This window comes from Ipomoea nil, unplaced genomic scaffold (assembly GCF_001879475.1).
Source record: "Ipomoea nil cultivar Tokyo-kokei standard unplaced genomic scaffold, Asagao_1.1 scaffold3321, whole genome shotgun sequence".
In the NCBI taxonomy this organism is placed as follows: domain Eukaryota; kingdom Viridiplantae; phylum Streptophyta; class Magnoliopsida; order Solanales; family Convolvulaceae; genus Ipomoea; species Ipomoea nil.
In genome coordinates this window covers 2,643,798-2,659,499 of record NW_017619749.1, presented here as the reverse complement: position 1 = coordinate 2,659,499, position 15,702 = coordinate 2,643,798, and the positions used below count along the sequence as shown (strand labels likewise).

The following is a 15,702-nucleotide window of genomic DNA, read 5'->3' as shown; positions in this document are numbered from 1 at the left end:
CACAGAAAATGTATAACAGTGAAGGGAAACGAAATATATGGGAGCTGAGATATAGAAACTTGGGTGGTGAAGAATAGGGTCCCACAATACTGTGTGTCCATGGAAAGAGGTCCCACAAATGATGCTGTTGGGTTATTCAACTTTAGTTTAGGGTTTTTGTCAAAGGTGATCTTCTTGATTTGCATGAGCCCTAACGACCCACAGCCATGCTACCAGACCATAGCCTTTTGTTAATGGATATATATATATATATATATATATATATATATATATATATATATATATATATATATATATTCCCATGCAGGCCTATATCTCCAATCTCATTACCCTATCTTTCCATTTCTTGTTATCCTTAAAGTAGAGCCAGACAATTAATAGAAGAGATAAATCTTGGATGTGTTTGATCATATCCATAGGCCCCAAAATGCTAGTACATTAGTTTTCAAAACAAGATTAAATTAAAAATTTATAAAGTTATTTTAAATTAGTTGATCAATTGAAGTGTGTCTGGGTTATTGCTATCGTTTATGTTACAACGGTGAGAATTGAGAAATCATCGTATATCATTTAACAACTATGTATTCTTTGTGGAAAATATTGAATTTTGTCAACCCCAAGTGGGACATGCCCCCAGACCCATAGGTAGTACGTGGAACTTGAACTCTTGTCCCTCATATCGATTTTACAGTGAAAATTTATGACTATTTTCAAGACCACCAAATAAACTAAATGGGTCAACACTCAACAAATCGGTATATATTCTCATCTACTATAATTTAAAATTTGATTAAAAAAAAAAAAAAGTTCTGGAAACGTGTATACGTTACTCTACGAACATTTAATTTGTATTTTTTGATGTTTAGACATTGTTATATCATCATACCCAAAATAGCTTGATAGCTTTGCTTTGCTATAGGCAGCAAAATATAAGATTCAATTTTAACTGATCAGAATGAGTATAGAATTAATTTTGGTATGAACATAAACTTTCTGAGATTAAGATGTAATCTTAGATTTTATTAAAAAGAACAAATATGGGATACGTTGGACGGTTGTGATCCAATAAATTTATCTCTTTTTAGGGGAATTCAATGTAATTAATCAACTTATAATATTAGATGTCTATAAGTGAGTCAACGGGCTTAACCAAAACACGTCACCCACGAAGTCCATGTGGAAGTAAGAGGTCATGCAATGTCGAAAACAAATTATATATCATTGAATACGATGTATGTAAACGTTTATTTCTTTATTAATAAATATTTATCCTCAATATATTTAATACTATTTTTTAAAAAATAAAAGAAAAAGAATTCATCGATAATAATGTTGAGCATATATAATATATAAATATAAATGTGTAGTACAATTATATTTTAAATTTTTAGTTGAGATGAATTACATGTTTTAATTAGTAATATTGTATCAGTCAAATTTTTAGTAGTTATTGATGTAAAATTAAAGAAAAATAATCAGACGATTTTCGAGAAATAATATGAAATGTTTTTGTTGAACAGTGACATTGGGATATGAATCTAGTTGAACATCGCACATGTAATATTCTTAGTGCCCTAAGATTCACGACACCTAGAGAAAAAGTGTCATACATCACAAAATAGCTATCCTGGTCAACACACAATCGTCACATAAGAGATATGGCCGGTTATGTTAGCCTTGTATGTATTTTATAAGCATTAGGGATTGTTTTACACTGTGCAAAAAGAAGAACATTTTTTTTTTTCTTTTTTGGTTTAAAGTACAATCTGAAATAACGTCGTAACTCGCATTAAATACTACGGAGTATATTTATTAATGATTTAAATTCTATATATGTAAAGATATGAATACCTCTTATAGGTGTTTGGTTGAAAGAAATTTAAATTTTAATACTCACTTAATTTCTACCTAATTTTAAAGGTCATTAAATTCCTTAGTTTGGTTTGAAGGAATTGCAATTTTCTTATTTTCATAGAATTAAAATTCCATGCCCCCCCACCCCCTCCCCTGTCCCCCAAAAATTTTAATTCCATGAATTTTAGAAAGAAAAAAAAATTAATGATAAGACAAAATTACCCCTCCCCTTTTTAACCTAAAATTGATGCGTGACAATAACAATGAACAATTTGAACTTTATACTACTTATTCCTTCTCAATTTTCATGTATACCAAACATTGTAATTGAAATTCGCAGTAATTTTATTCCTGTAAACCAAACGCTGAAATTTAAATTCCCACTCTATTCCCAGTAATTCATCTCTCATGAAAATATAATTTTTGTCCCACGTAATTCTCCCTCCAACCAAATGCACCGTTATTGCGGTACTTTCATACTTAAAAGGAAACAAGGTAGTAATTTTAGAGGCATAACCTTTTTTTTTTCTGGTTCAATCATCACTCAATAATATGATCAAGACCATAATCGATAAACACACCATTATTGACCATAAAAAAATAAAAAATAAAAAGTAGATAGAAACTTAAAAATTTTGATTGAAAATGACCTTTTGACTAATTTATTTGGATATATGGAAGAAGTGATAAAAAAAAATTGCTGTTAAACATCCATAATTCCTAATTTTCCAATAATAAGGTAGCTAAAAATTAAAATTTAAGGAAAAAAATTGTCTAACAGGGCGTTTGGTTGGAGGGATTTTAAATTCCCTTCCCACTTAATTCTCACATAATTCCAAAGACCATTAAATTCCGTAGTTTGGTTGGAGGGAATTGCAATTCCCCCATTTTCATGGAATTAAAATCCCAGGTCCCCCCTGGTATTTTAATTCCTAGGGAAAAAAGATAGTGATGAGTCAAAATTACCCCTTCCTTTTTAACCTAAAATTAATGTCTAACAACAATAATGGACATTTTTGACTTTATACTACTTATTCCCTTTCAATTCCCATGTATACCAAACATTGGAATTGAAATTCCCAGTAATTTTATTCCTGTCAACCAAACACTGGAATTTAAATTCCCACTTTATTCCCAGTAATTCAACTCCCATGGAATTACAATTCCTTTCCCACATAATTCCCTCCCTCCAACCAAACGCCCTGTAATAGTATGCAAAAATAATGCATTGTTTCTTCTTCTCTTTCACTGGTATACACTTTAATAGGGTGTTTGGTTGAAGGGAATTTACTTCCCATTTAATTCCCACCCAATTCCAAAGGCCACAAAATTCTCTTGTTTGGTTGAAAGGAATTGCAATTCTCCCATTTTCATGGAATTAAAATCTCATGTCCCCCGGTATTTTAATTGCTGAGATTTTAGGAAGAAAAAAAGATAGTGATGAGTCAAAATTACCCATTCATTTTTTTAACCTAAAATTAATGCCTAACAACAAAAATGGACATTTTTGACTTTATACTACTTATTTCCTTTTAATTCCCATGTATACCAAACATTGGAATTGAAATTCCCAGTAATTCTATTCCTATAAACCAAACACTGGAATTTAAATTTCCACTTTATTCCCAATAATTTATCTTCCATGAAATTGTAATTCCTTTCCCACGTAATTCCCCCTCTCCAACCAAACGCCCTGTAATTTCCTCACTTTTTTTCTCTCTCTCTCTTCTTCTCTTTCTTCGATATATACAAGAAATTAAAAATTTACAGAGTTTCAAATTTTTAACTCACCGTGAAACTTATCAACCAACAAAAAAAAAAAAAAAAATCATAGATAGATAAATAGATTATACATGCATGCAAGTCCAAGTTAACCTAACTGGTTAAAAAAAAGTGCATATAACTAAAAAGATTTTGCAAAAAAAAAAAAAAAAAAAAAAAAAGTCTACTTGCAAGTTGCAACCTTATTATTATTATTATTATTATTATTATTATTATTATTATTATTATTATTATTATTATTATTATTTGGATATTTATAGTTTGGTCTGCAATCCATAACAGCAATATTAAAATGAAAAGATTCCATGGCTATGCAACTTCACTTAATTAGCTTCTAGCTAGCTTATCTATCCTTTAAACTTTAGTCTACACGTAACTCGAAACTGCAAACTTCTTTGTTTGTACACACAAGTTGACGTAGATGGTGACTGGTGTTAAATAAACTAATATAATTAGTAATAATTGCGTTAGGTTTAGTGGTAATGACTAGGATAATCTCTCTTTTGTAACCTCAAGAAAACAAACAAGAAGAAGGCGGTGAAAACAGGGCTGCAAAGTCGCCCTTAATTATTGTACCAGGGCTTTGACAATGTTACCTTAAAAGGACAAGGGAAATGACTAAACAATTGTTGTTAAAGTGGCTTTATTATGCCTAACTTAGATTAATTAATTAATTAGGTTAAGATTAACTAACTGCTTAAGATTAAATTGGGTTGATTCTTTGGTCTTTCCTCAAAGTCTAAAAGGGTACTTTTCAGAGTTTCAGTTTCGAGAAATGGGAGTTTAGAAAGGCTGTCACGCCTTCTCGTGCCCAATTACCTAAACCTGCACTCTATAGTCTATACAGACCTTTATTGCCATATAATATTTCAAGAAGCTTCTATCATATCATGTTATGTATGCATGCATGTATTGTGAATTACTGTGTTTGAAATTGTTTTACTTTTTTTTTTCTTTGTTTAAAAGGGAAATAATATAATACTTCCAATTCTGAATTATATATAGTGATACATTTTATTTTTTCTTTAGATATTGACAAAACAATCAGTAAAAAAGAAATATTTATATGCAATTTAAAGTTTATTTTTTCTTGAAGTGATTGGTTTTAGTCATGTGTTTTTTCAAGAATTAGTAGCTTGTATATGTGAGTATATCTCTTTTCCTTATAATAATAATAAAAAAATGTGTTGTGTCCATCTGGCACTGTATGGATTTTTTTTTGTTAGAATCTTTTTTTTTTTTTCCTTTTTTCCTATTTTTATCACTCTCCTCTCTCCTACATAGTCTACAAAAAACCTCAAAAAAAAAAAAAAAAAAAAAAAAAAAAAAAAAAAACATCACAAATGAGATTGCTCTAAAGATTGACAAAACAACATGTTACTGTACTTTAACATTTTGAAGGACTTTAATATAATTTGAAGTTACTTTCTCCTTTTTATTATCTTCCCAACAGTTGAATAAGCTAATAATATATAACAACTTAAAATTACATAAAAATCTTTCAAAATTTTAAGGTTCTAAATTGATCCACTAATATTTAATAGTTCTATAATAAGGGGTTAAGTATTAACAACCACTTTGAAGATAATTGAAAAGAAAAATATGACATGACTATAACACAAAGTCAAAAGCATTATTTTTTTCTTTATTTAAAATATAACAAATATAAGGTACTATTAAAGTTAATTATCGTTAAGATAAATACGTGCAATCTTGAATGATATACAAAAAGGGGGAAAAAAAAAAGGAAAAAACATCAACAACAAAGAAGGAAAATATTTGCAGTGATTTTAGAAAAGCATTGGGGGGAGGAGATATGAATATGGTATAATGTGAATTGAATTATTGACTGTGTAGTGTCAAAGTTCTGTGCACTGCTGTTTTCGGGAAGGTACAAACCCACAACACAAACGCAGATCACAGAAGCTGTGTCTGCATGCATTAATATTATTATTTTTATATTATTATATTTTTTAATTCATTCTGTTACAATACGATATCGGGTTCATAATTACTATACCGCCTCGACTGAGGCTCGAAGGTTATATTATTTTTATTATTATTATTATATTTTTTAGTTGATTCTGCTACAATACAATATCTGTTCATAATTACTATACCGTCTCGACTGAGCCTCGAATCTATAACCTCTCATAGAGCAATTTGGTGCCACTAAACTACAAGGTCATTGACATTATTATTATTATTATTATTATTATTTGTGTGCATATCAAAATTGTCAAAATATGGAAACCGCAATTACTTCACCTATGCTTCTTCTCAAAAAAAAATAAAAAAAGAACTGCTGTTACTTCTACATCATGACTGAGGTAAAAGCAAGTCAATATTTTGGGGTTTGCTTTTTCACCTGCCTTTTCTAGCTACTTAACTTCCAGGTAGGAGTAGATATATATTAACAGTCAAGCAACAGATGTGATGAAACATCACTCCTAGAGAGAGCTTTATGAGTAATTTAAGGGGTTTAACATGCCAATAGCGTCTCATTTGGTGATTGGAAAAGACACTTTTTTAAAAAAATGAGAAGATAGTGAGGGTTATGTTGAGGCCGGTTTGCGGGTACAACTCATATACGGATTGTAAAGTGGAGAAGGTGTAATAGGCGTTAAGGGATAGAATTGAAAGCAAAGACGCGTGACTCAATGGGGAGAAACAATGTGGCATGAGGATGAGCCCTGACATGCAAGGATCAGATAGTCCCCATAGAAAGATGTGGTCGCAGTTTGAAAGACGATCCCATTGTCTTAAGGAAGAAGATAAAGCCCATCACTAAGTATAAATTACCAAATAAGTCGCCAAATAATCATAAAAAGAGATGGACCATAAAGGAAAATAGGTATTCTTATAAACTTATTAATTAGTAACTTGTAGACATGTTTTTTGGAAAAGAAGTTCTCCCTCATTGACTCATTGTTCTATCCTTCATAGTCCCTATTTTAAACATTTTCTAAACATTAGAGCTCAAGGGCAAAAATTCAATTAATTAATGTTTGAAAACTTTTTACCACTTTATGTATTAACTTTATCTTGTTGGAGTAAATGTTGCACTCTTGTCCGCAGTGACACATGTTCATAAAATGGAACCTCCAAAAATATGTAGGTGTAGGACTGCCCTAAAGTTTTGTCAATAAATGAGTGTATTTAATTCTTTGTACCATCTAAGGTAATTACTAGGGAGTACTTACAAACAGACGACTCTTGTCCTTTATTTGCTAGCTGGAGCACAACCCTACAATTTCACCTAAGGGCATCTCCAACCCAATTCACACCAAAACACCAAATTTCTTCTCCAAATGTCACATCAGAAAGAGTATTCTCACATCAAATTTTATTCAATCTCCAACCCATTAACACCAAAACACTAAATTTCTACACTAAAATAATTTAATTTCTCAATTATTACTTCAAATTTAATTAGTTTAATATAACTTAGTTCGAACTTAATTAGTTTAATATAAAATATAACTTGTGATGTAAATAATAATTTTTATTAACATTAAATTTTTTATAACATTAATTATTTAAAAAAAATTGAATTTATTGAAAATTGAATTTATTTCACAATAATAATATAGTATAAAATTTAATTTTTATTATTATGTTCTAGTTATGTTTAATGTATTTAAAATTTTAATTAATATATATTCAATATTAGTCTTGTTTCGATCGTCTCAATGAGATCTTTCAAATGATATAATTTATATTTAATAATACAAACTTTAAATATAAGTATTTAACAAAACAAAAAATTACATATAAAACAATTAAAGGATATATTTGGAATTATCAAAAAAAGCAAGGGCAAAATGGTAAGTTTCCCTCCTTTTTATATTTGGCGCAGATGAACAGTGCCGCGCCAGATATGGCGCAGCACTGTTCATTATCGCCAAAAAAAATGGCGAGATGGCGTAATGGCGCTGCACATTGGAGAACAAGAATTTGGCAAAATGGTGGGATGGCGCTTAAATTTGCAGCCGTTGGAGTTGCTCTAAAGACACAACTCTATGTTCTCCATGTAATGTATACTCATCTTCATTTTGTATTCAAAATTTCAAACTCTTTAAAATTTTACTCTCACTTAAATAGTATGTTTTAATTCATTTTGAAAAGGAAATGGACCATAATATTTTCATATTATTTATCTTATATTAATAAAAGTATGATATCTTACGAAAATTTTACTCATTTAAGTTCATATATCATTTTTCTATGTAGAATGGTAATACAAATACAATTATTGTAGTCACTAGCCATTATGGAGTTCCTTTTTAACTCGAGAGTATGAATACGTTATATGTGTTTTACACTATACGTGAAAATAGAAATAGAAAATCTGTATAATATTACTAAATTAAGGTACAAAGTACAATTGTACAAGTTAGACAATGTAATAAGATTCAAATACATTGTGATTGAGAGATCAAGCTAATGATGTGGGACAACTCTAGATTTGATATGTTTCGAAATATAAAATTGAAAAGTTATTTATATTAAATTCAAATTGCCTACAATATGACATCTCGCAAACATGTGAATATAACACTCTCAAATAACTATGACAATTTATATTCTTATATCACATTTATAAAAATTGATGATGAACTGACCTATAAATCCATCTGAAGAATAAGATAGCGTAATATTTTGGGAGTCAAAAATAAGGCAAGCACTAAGTAGGCAAAATCATCTGAAATTATCAGTGTTGCTTCTCCAAGTAAGTATATATATAATATATTATATATATATATATATATGTGCGTGTGTATATACTCTTATATGATACCAAGGGAGAGAGAAGTAGAAAGAAGCAGATCTCAATCCTTCCTTTAGATGCAGCGGCCTTTTTGGGTCTGGTGATCAATACATACAAACAGAGAGAGAGAGAGAGAGAGAGAGAGAGAGAGAGAGAGAGCAGGGACCAGAGAAAGAAAGCAAGAAATTGAGCCTCTGACTCTGAGCTGGGATTACTCTATCTTTAATCCCCTGTCGTTTGTCTCTACTGCCATTTATATTCCATCCTCTCATCTTTCATTTGATCCCATACTCTCATCCTCTTTATCATCATCTTCTTCTTCTTCTTCCAAACTCTTACCATTTTGTCTTCTCTGTCACCTTCCTCAGATCCATCCCTGCAATCCTCCTTTTCCTCTTGTATAATCATAAAGATCGTTCTTTTTTTGGTTTGTTTGTTGAGAAATGGGGACTGGTTGGAGAAGGGCTTTCTGCACTACTATCCCACGAGATAGAGAACCCAAATTCGTTGATAAACATCTTTATCAAGATCATGAACACACACAATCGAGCCCTAGTCCCAGTCCAAGAAGCTGTGCAAAACTGGGTTTTTTGAATAATAACAGTAAAAGTGGTAGCAGCAGCGCTTCTACTACGCCTCGTCTGCGTTGCAGAACCGCCGCGGCTTCGAATGAAAACAGTGATAATCTCGTCAGCCCAAGCCTCCATTGCAAAACCACCACCCCGAAATCTAATTCTTCCAAGACTCCCAGAACTCGCCTTGCTTCTAACCCTGCGTCGCCCAGATCCCCCTTTTCAATCCTCAAGAACACCCTCCGTCTTTCCAGGGTAATCTATGGTGTTTTGAATCTCTTGGTTTGTTTGATTGTTTTCTGGGTAAAAATCTCATTTTTTTTGTTTTCTGTTTCAGAATAGCTGCGGGGTTTGTATGCAGAGTGTGAAGACTGGGCAGGGGATGGCGATTTACACGGCGGAATGTTCCCACTCGTTCCATTTCCCCTGCATCGTTTCGCACTCCAGAAAACAGAGCTCTCTGGCCTGTCCGGTCTGCAATCACGCCTGGAAAGATGTCCCGCTGCTCTCCGTTCACAAGCTCCGGCAACAGGAAGAAACAACGAGTCTTGGGCATAAACACGAACAGGTGGTGGACGAGAAGAAGGTTATTGAAGAGACGGAAACCAAGCTCCGCCACCTGAACATCAAGCATGAATCGTCGTTGCACGTGAAACAATACGGGACGGATTCGAAAATGTATAATGATGATGAGCCGTTGCTGTCGCCGACGGCCGGCGCCGGGAAGTTCAGGGCGATTCCGGAGGTGAATGAAATGGAGGCGGACTGCGAGGAAGAAGAGGTGGAAGAGTTTCAAGGGTTTTTTGTGAATCCGATTTCGAGCGATAAAGCTTTTGCGAATCATAAGGAGAGTAGGAACGTGGAGGTGAGCTTGCTGCCGGAAGCCGCTATAGTGTCTATGGGGAGAACGCACGAGACGTACGCCGTCGTTTTGAAGGTGAAAGCGCCGCCTCCGCCGCCGCTGGGCCATAGTAGTAGCAGTTCCGGTCATTTCTCGGACCCGGCGCGGCGGGCGCCGATAGATTTGGTGACTGTGCTTGACGTCAGCGGGAGCATGAGCGGCGCGAAGCTGCAGATGTTGAAACGAGCCATGCGTTTGGTCATTTCCTCTCTCGGATCGGCTGATCGGCTCTCCATCGTGGCTTTCTCCGCCGCGCCGAAGAGATTGTTGCCTTTGAGGAGAATGACGGCTCAGGGACAGAAATCGGCGCGGCGGATCATCGACCGGCTCGCGTGCAGCCAGGGAACTTGCGTGGGCGAGGCTTTGAGGAAAGCCGCTAAGGTTCTTGAGGACCGGCGCGAGAGAAACCCGGTTGGAAGCATCATGCTGTTATCGGACGGTCAAGATGATAGAGTTCAACCCAACAGCGATCCTAACGGAAGGCGAGAAACCAGCCACGAGTCATCCACCCGGTTCTCCCATATAGAAATTCCGGTTCACTCATCCGGGTTCGGAAAAAAGGCCGGCTACAGCCACGCGCCGAATGAGGACGCGTTCTCAAAATGCGTAGGTGGATTATTAAGCGTGGTGGTACAAGATCTGAGAATTCAGCTCGATTTTGCTTCCGGCTCCGATCCGGCTGAGGTGGCAGCCGTGTATTCCTACAACGGGCGGCCGGCTGTTCTCAACCCCAGCTCAATCCGGCTGGGCGATCTATACGCCGAGGAGGAAAGGGAATTACTCGTGGAAGTTAGGGTTCCGTCAATGGCCGTTGGGTCCCACCACGTGTTGTCGTTTAGATGCTGTTACAAAGACCCCGCCACGCAGGAGTTAGTCAATGGGAGAGAGCATGCACTGTTGGTGCCAAGGCCACAAGCCGTTCGATCATCTTCACCCAGGATCGAAAGGCTGAGAAATCTTTTCATTACCACCCGAGCAATCGCGGAGTCCCGGCGATTAATTGAGCATAACGAGTTGACTAGCGCCATGCATCTGTTGTCATCGGCGCGGGCTCTGCTCATCCAATCCGGCTCGTGTTACGTGGACGAGTACGTGAGAGGATTGGAAGCGGAGTTAACGGAAGTGCAATTAAGGAAGCAATATCAACAGCAGATGGAGCAGCAGAAGGTAATCCAACGGCAGAGATCGTTCGAGAGAGAAACGGGCGTCTTCTTGGATGAAAACGGGGAGCCACTCACGCCAACCTCGGCTTGGAGAGCGGCTGAGAAACTGGCTAAGGTAGCCATGATGAAGAAGTCGATGAGTAGAGTCAGCGACTTACACGGATTTGAAAATGCTAGATTTTAATTTTAATATTTAAATTAGAATTTTACTGTATTTTATATTTGCCAAAAGAAAAAGGGAGAGTAATGTTCCATGGGCCACTTCATCTAATGGCGACAGTTCTTAAGGCGGCCAGCCCTTTTCTGCAGTGTGGCCCAATGGGCCAGGCCCACACATCATTGACTGATTGCAGGTCCATATCTTTGCCTTAGCTCCCAAGAGAGAGAGAGAGAGAGAGAGAGAGATTTGCTTTTGTATGGAACAACCTTATAAAATGAATTGAATGAAAATTATGTAAATTCAATTCTCCTGAAAGTGTTGTTAATCTGAGGTGCTTGTATTTATTGATAATAACAAGTTTTAGTTGTAAAAATCCCGCGAAAACAATAATAGGAGAGCTGTCTCTGAACGGGACCCAATCTAACCGAGAACGTGAATAACAATACAAAATATGATTAATCAATCGTCAGTGTCGAAGGAAGCCATCACTTTCACGATTCATTTATGTTTTTTGGGGGACAAAGGTTGAACCAAGCAGCATAATCTAGTACTGTACTTAGGATTAGATGGGATGTTTTGGAGGTGGGATTCACATCACAAATTTGAAGAGGTGAAAGATGAAGATGAAGACAGAAGAAAGAGTTTACTGTCAGCAGCGTGTGAATGTTTCTCCAAAGGGACAGCCACACAATCTTGAAACTACATGGAAAATTCAAACAGATGTTGTGTCATGGAACCCACCTTAATATGTTTGTCCAAAGCTTCACCACATAACTTTGGCTGGGTATTCATGTCAGAGAAGGATCAATGCCATCTTGGCCCTCCCACAACAATTTGGTGTGGTGGACAAAGAAACATAAATGAGAGAGAAAAAGGATGATGGTCCTTGCCACAGTCTCATTTGTCAGATGAAAGAACAGACTACAGAGCACTTAGGCATCTATGTTCATGTGATTAATTGGAATCACAGTGGTGGGTTTTACTGGTATTCAAAGCTTGTGCACCCACATTCATGGTATGTTTGGAATGGAGAAATCCATTACCGAAATAACAGATTCATCTCAGAAACTGCTGTTTCTGGCACAGTTAACAGTATACAGACGAGCCAATCAAATTAACTGATAAAACGCTGAACAGATAGTAGATAAGAGTATTGAATAATGATTAATGAAGTATTGCAGACTTACAGGAGTAGGAGCAGTATCAAGTGTTTGTGGACTACTCCAATGAATTGTTCCTAATGTGGATTGAGCTCAATTCATACTCTTTGCAATAATGAATCAGTGTAGCTATGTTCAATGACACTCGGGAAATGAGGAATTCTCCACCAAAACTATAGGAAAGATCTTCCTATGTTAATGTATCCGGTTAGATTTACAGCAGAATTGATCATTTGATTGAGAACTTTGCTGAGGAATTCTTCCTCTTATTTGAATTTTGGCCCTCAAAATTTATATTAATGTATCCCGGAAAAGGTTCTCACTTCTTTGTTTGTTCCACCTTAGCTCTAATCTTCTGTTCCAAAACTGAAATCTCGGTCTCAAGGTTGAACATCCTGTTTAGGGCATGCATGTTCTCAAGGGTCTCACTCAAAGTCCGGCTGTCGCTTCCATCACACCTCAAGTGCTGCATGGGACCATGAAGGAGCTTGTTTACTATACCCTTGCTGAGATCATCAACAGCTTTCCTCGTCTTCTTTGTAACATCGTCACCCATTTTTGACAAACATTTCTCAAGCTCAGCAACTCTTATTCTTTCAGCATAAGCCCTCAATTTCTTGATGGTGGGGACAGTTTCCAGCGAGTCCCTCCAAGCTTCAAACTGTTTTGATTCTTCACCAATGATTGCTTGAGCTTCCATTGCTTTTCGTAGCCTATCCTCCTTATTGGCCGCGACAACTTCCTTAAGATCATCTACATTGTACACTTTTGCAGTCTCGAGCTCATCCACGCAAGCACCCACGTTCCTAGGGACAGAGATATCAACAAAAAGCCTTAAACCTCCGACACCAGGGCCTACAGGGGGAAGGCCCATCACATGCTCTTTCCGAAACAAAAGGGTCTCTGATGCAGTGCTAGTAAATATTACATCTGCCTCGGCAGCACAGTTGAGCATTTCGGCAAAGGGTTTGTAGATTATCTCAACATCCTTCATCTCCTCCTGGATTGCAGCAACTCTATCCTCACTTCTGTTAACAACCACCATCTTAGTACAGCCCTTGGCAACCAAGTGCTTGATCACGAGCTTCCCCATCTTGCCTGCTCCAATCACCAACATCCTAGCACTGGCATGAGAAGACTCAGGAAGCTTCATTAGGGCCAACTCCACGGCAGCTGAACTTACAGAAACAGCCCCTGCTGCAATGTTTGTTTCAGTTCTAACTCTCTTTCCTACAGAGATTGCATGCTTGAACAGTCCACTGATGTTCCTTCCAAAGCCGGTCACACCTTGACCAACCTTGACCACTTGCTTGACCTGTGCAAGGATTTGACCTTCTCCCAACACCAAGGAGTCTAGCCCCGCTGATACCTCAAAGAGGTGCTGTGTAGCATCTTTGTTATACAACAAAAATAGGTGCTTGCAAATCTCTGAAACAGGGACTCCACTAGTCTGCCAAAGAAAAAATTTAATCATATTGAGATTGATACACGGAAGGACTAACTATGTGAGCAACCATGCAGGATTTTTCTTCCAAGCTTTTGTTAGACTCATAGCTAGAATGCATTACCTTTGACATCCATTCAGTCACTTCTTTAACACCACGATGTTGAGATAGAGCTAAAACATATATCTCCATCCTGTTACAAGTACTAAGAACTGCTGCTTCTTCAATATGATTCAAATTGCAGAGTTCCCCAATGGCTCTCGGCCACTCTGCTTCTGGAATGGCTAGTTTTTCACGCATTTCAACTGGTGCAGTGTGTACGCTAAGTCCAAGGACCACAATACTGCTCCTTTCCTTGGAATATCCTAAATGTCATTAAATGTAAACTTTAAGCATTACTGATCTCCATCTATTTACAAAAAATGAGGCAATTATGCAAGAGAAAAGGGGCAGAACCACTAAAATAAGGCTGCATGTGAGTGGCCCTTTGCTTTACTAAGAAGAAATTATGGTTTACAACTGTACTTTCATTAAAAAGGAAAAAAGAGGGCACAGTTTCAAAGAGTATTTAAACTTAAATTCTTGTATTTTACAAACAGAAAAATCACAGACTTAGTGCGAAACCCAATATATAACCCGGTAAACACCTTTCTTTCCTAAAATCAGAGTTATTAATACTGCAATATATCCTGATACAGTTGTTCTTCAATATACATATCCATCAGCATTGGATGTTGTACTGAGCTACCTAAGTTCATTAAGTCCATAGTACATAGGAACCTCATTATAACGCAATATATAAAGTCTCAGCTTGAGTAACATTGATCAAAGCAATCAAGGGGTTAACCAGTTAGAATGCATAGAAAAAATTTCATTCTGGGCAATGGGAAGTAAAATACATGAACATTCAACATCCTTTCTATTGTTGCTTTCATTGTCATCAAAACACTATAAGACTACTTTCAATTGACAAGTTCAGAATTAGCAGCAAGTGAAGGGTAATCTTCGAGAAATTAACAAAACATAATTAATTTTTTTGAAACTATATGGAAAAACAAAAAGGAAATTGAGTTACAAATTACAACAAAGAACATAAAAGCAGTAAGCAAACTCATGAGAAGCGGAACATACTGTCAGCAGCAGAAGTCTTGAGCTGTTCGAGAGCAGAGAGGCTGGAAGCGGAAGCCGCATTGTTCCGAGTCTGAACCACAACATCGGGCGGCGATCCCTCACACTTGATGGGAGAATTGAACCAAACCCTACGGTTTGAAGCAGCTCGAGTAGTTCGAGCTGGCTTGCAGAGCACTCCCGGCAGCGAAGGGGAGGCGGCGGCCGAGGCATTGCAGGGCCGCAAAGACTCGAGCTTGGCCCCAGCAAATGCGCTCGACATGGCCATATGAGGAGAGAGGGGATTCCCGATAGCCCAAACCCTAAATTCCGATTCTGGCCGGAGAATAGAAGTCAGCGGGTGGATTTGGGGAGTAGAAAGGGGGGCGTGTGGCGACCAACGGAGGCGTGTGAGGTTTGATTAGTCGATGGAAGATGGTGATAGAGATTTTCGCCTTTTTTAGATGAAATTGAGAATGGAGTTGGTGAGGCCGTGTGGGCAAGTATTGACCATTGGAGACTCACCCCAAAAAAAGATGGAGCATTGGGATTTCTCTTCATTTCTTATTGGCGGGTGATCCAACGTTTTACCCCACATTCCTGTTCCCAAAACGTCTCTTTCCTAGAACTATATAGGAAAAAGTGTCAAATGAATCAGTTATACACATTATACAATTAAATCATTTAACAAAAAAAAAAAAAAAGTATACCATTGAACTATTAAAAACTCAAATAAACTATCATTATTTTGTTAATTGTCATCTTTCTGATCTAATTCGATCTGGAT

At 36.5% G+C, this 15,702-nt stretch overlaps 2 protein-coding genes across 2 annotated transcripts; one reads left to right on the top strand and one right to left on the bottom strand.

Moving 5' to 3' along the window:
• Window positions 1–8,408: 8,408 nt before the first annotated feature.
• LOC109170319 lies at window positions 8,409–11,518 on the top strand. Its single transcript, XM_019319380.1, has 2 exons — window positions 8,409–9,234; window positions 9,317–11,518. Exons 1-2 carry the CDS (start codon window positions 8,851–8,853, stop codon window positions 11,225–11,227), a joined length of 2,295 nt encoding a protein of 764 aa, XP_019174925.1. The 5' UTR covers window positions 8,409–8,850; the 3' UTR covers window positions 11,228–11,518.
• Window positions 11,519–12,336: 818 nt separating this feature from the next.
• Window positions 12,337–15,425, bottom strand: LOC109170320 (glutamyl-tRNA reductase 1, chloroplastic-like). Its single transcript, XM_019319381.1, has 3 exons — window positions 14,940–15,425; window positions 13,932–14,173; window positions 12,337–13,813 (listed from the first exon to the last, which is right to left on the bottom strand). Exons 1-3 carry the CDS (start codon window positions 15,202–15,204, stop codon window positions 12,683–12,685), a joined length of 1,638 nt encoding a protein of 545 aa, XP_019174926.1. The 5' UTR covers window positions 15,205–15,425; the 3' UTR covers window positions 12,337–12,682.
• Between the last annotated feature and the right edge of the window lie 277 nt (window positions 15,426–15,702).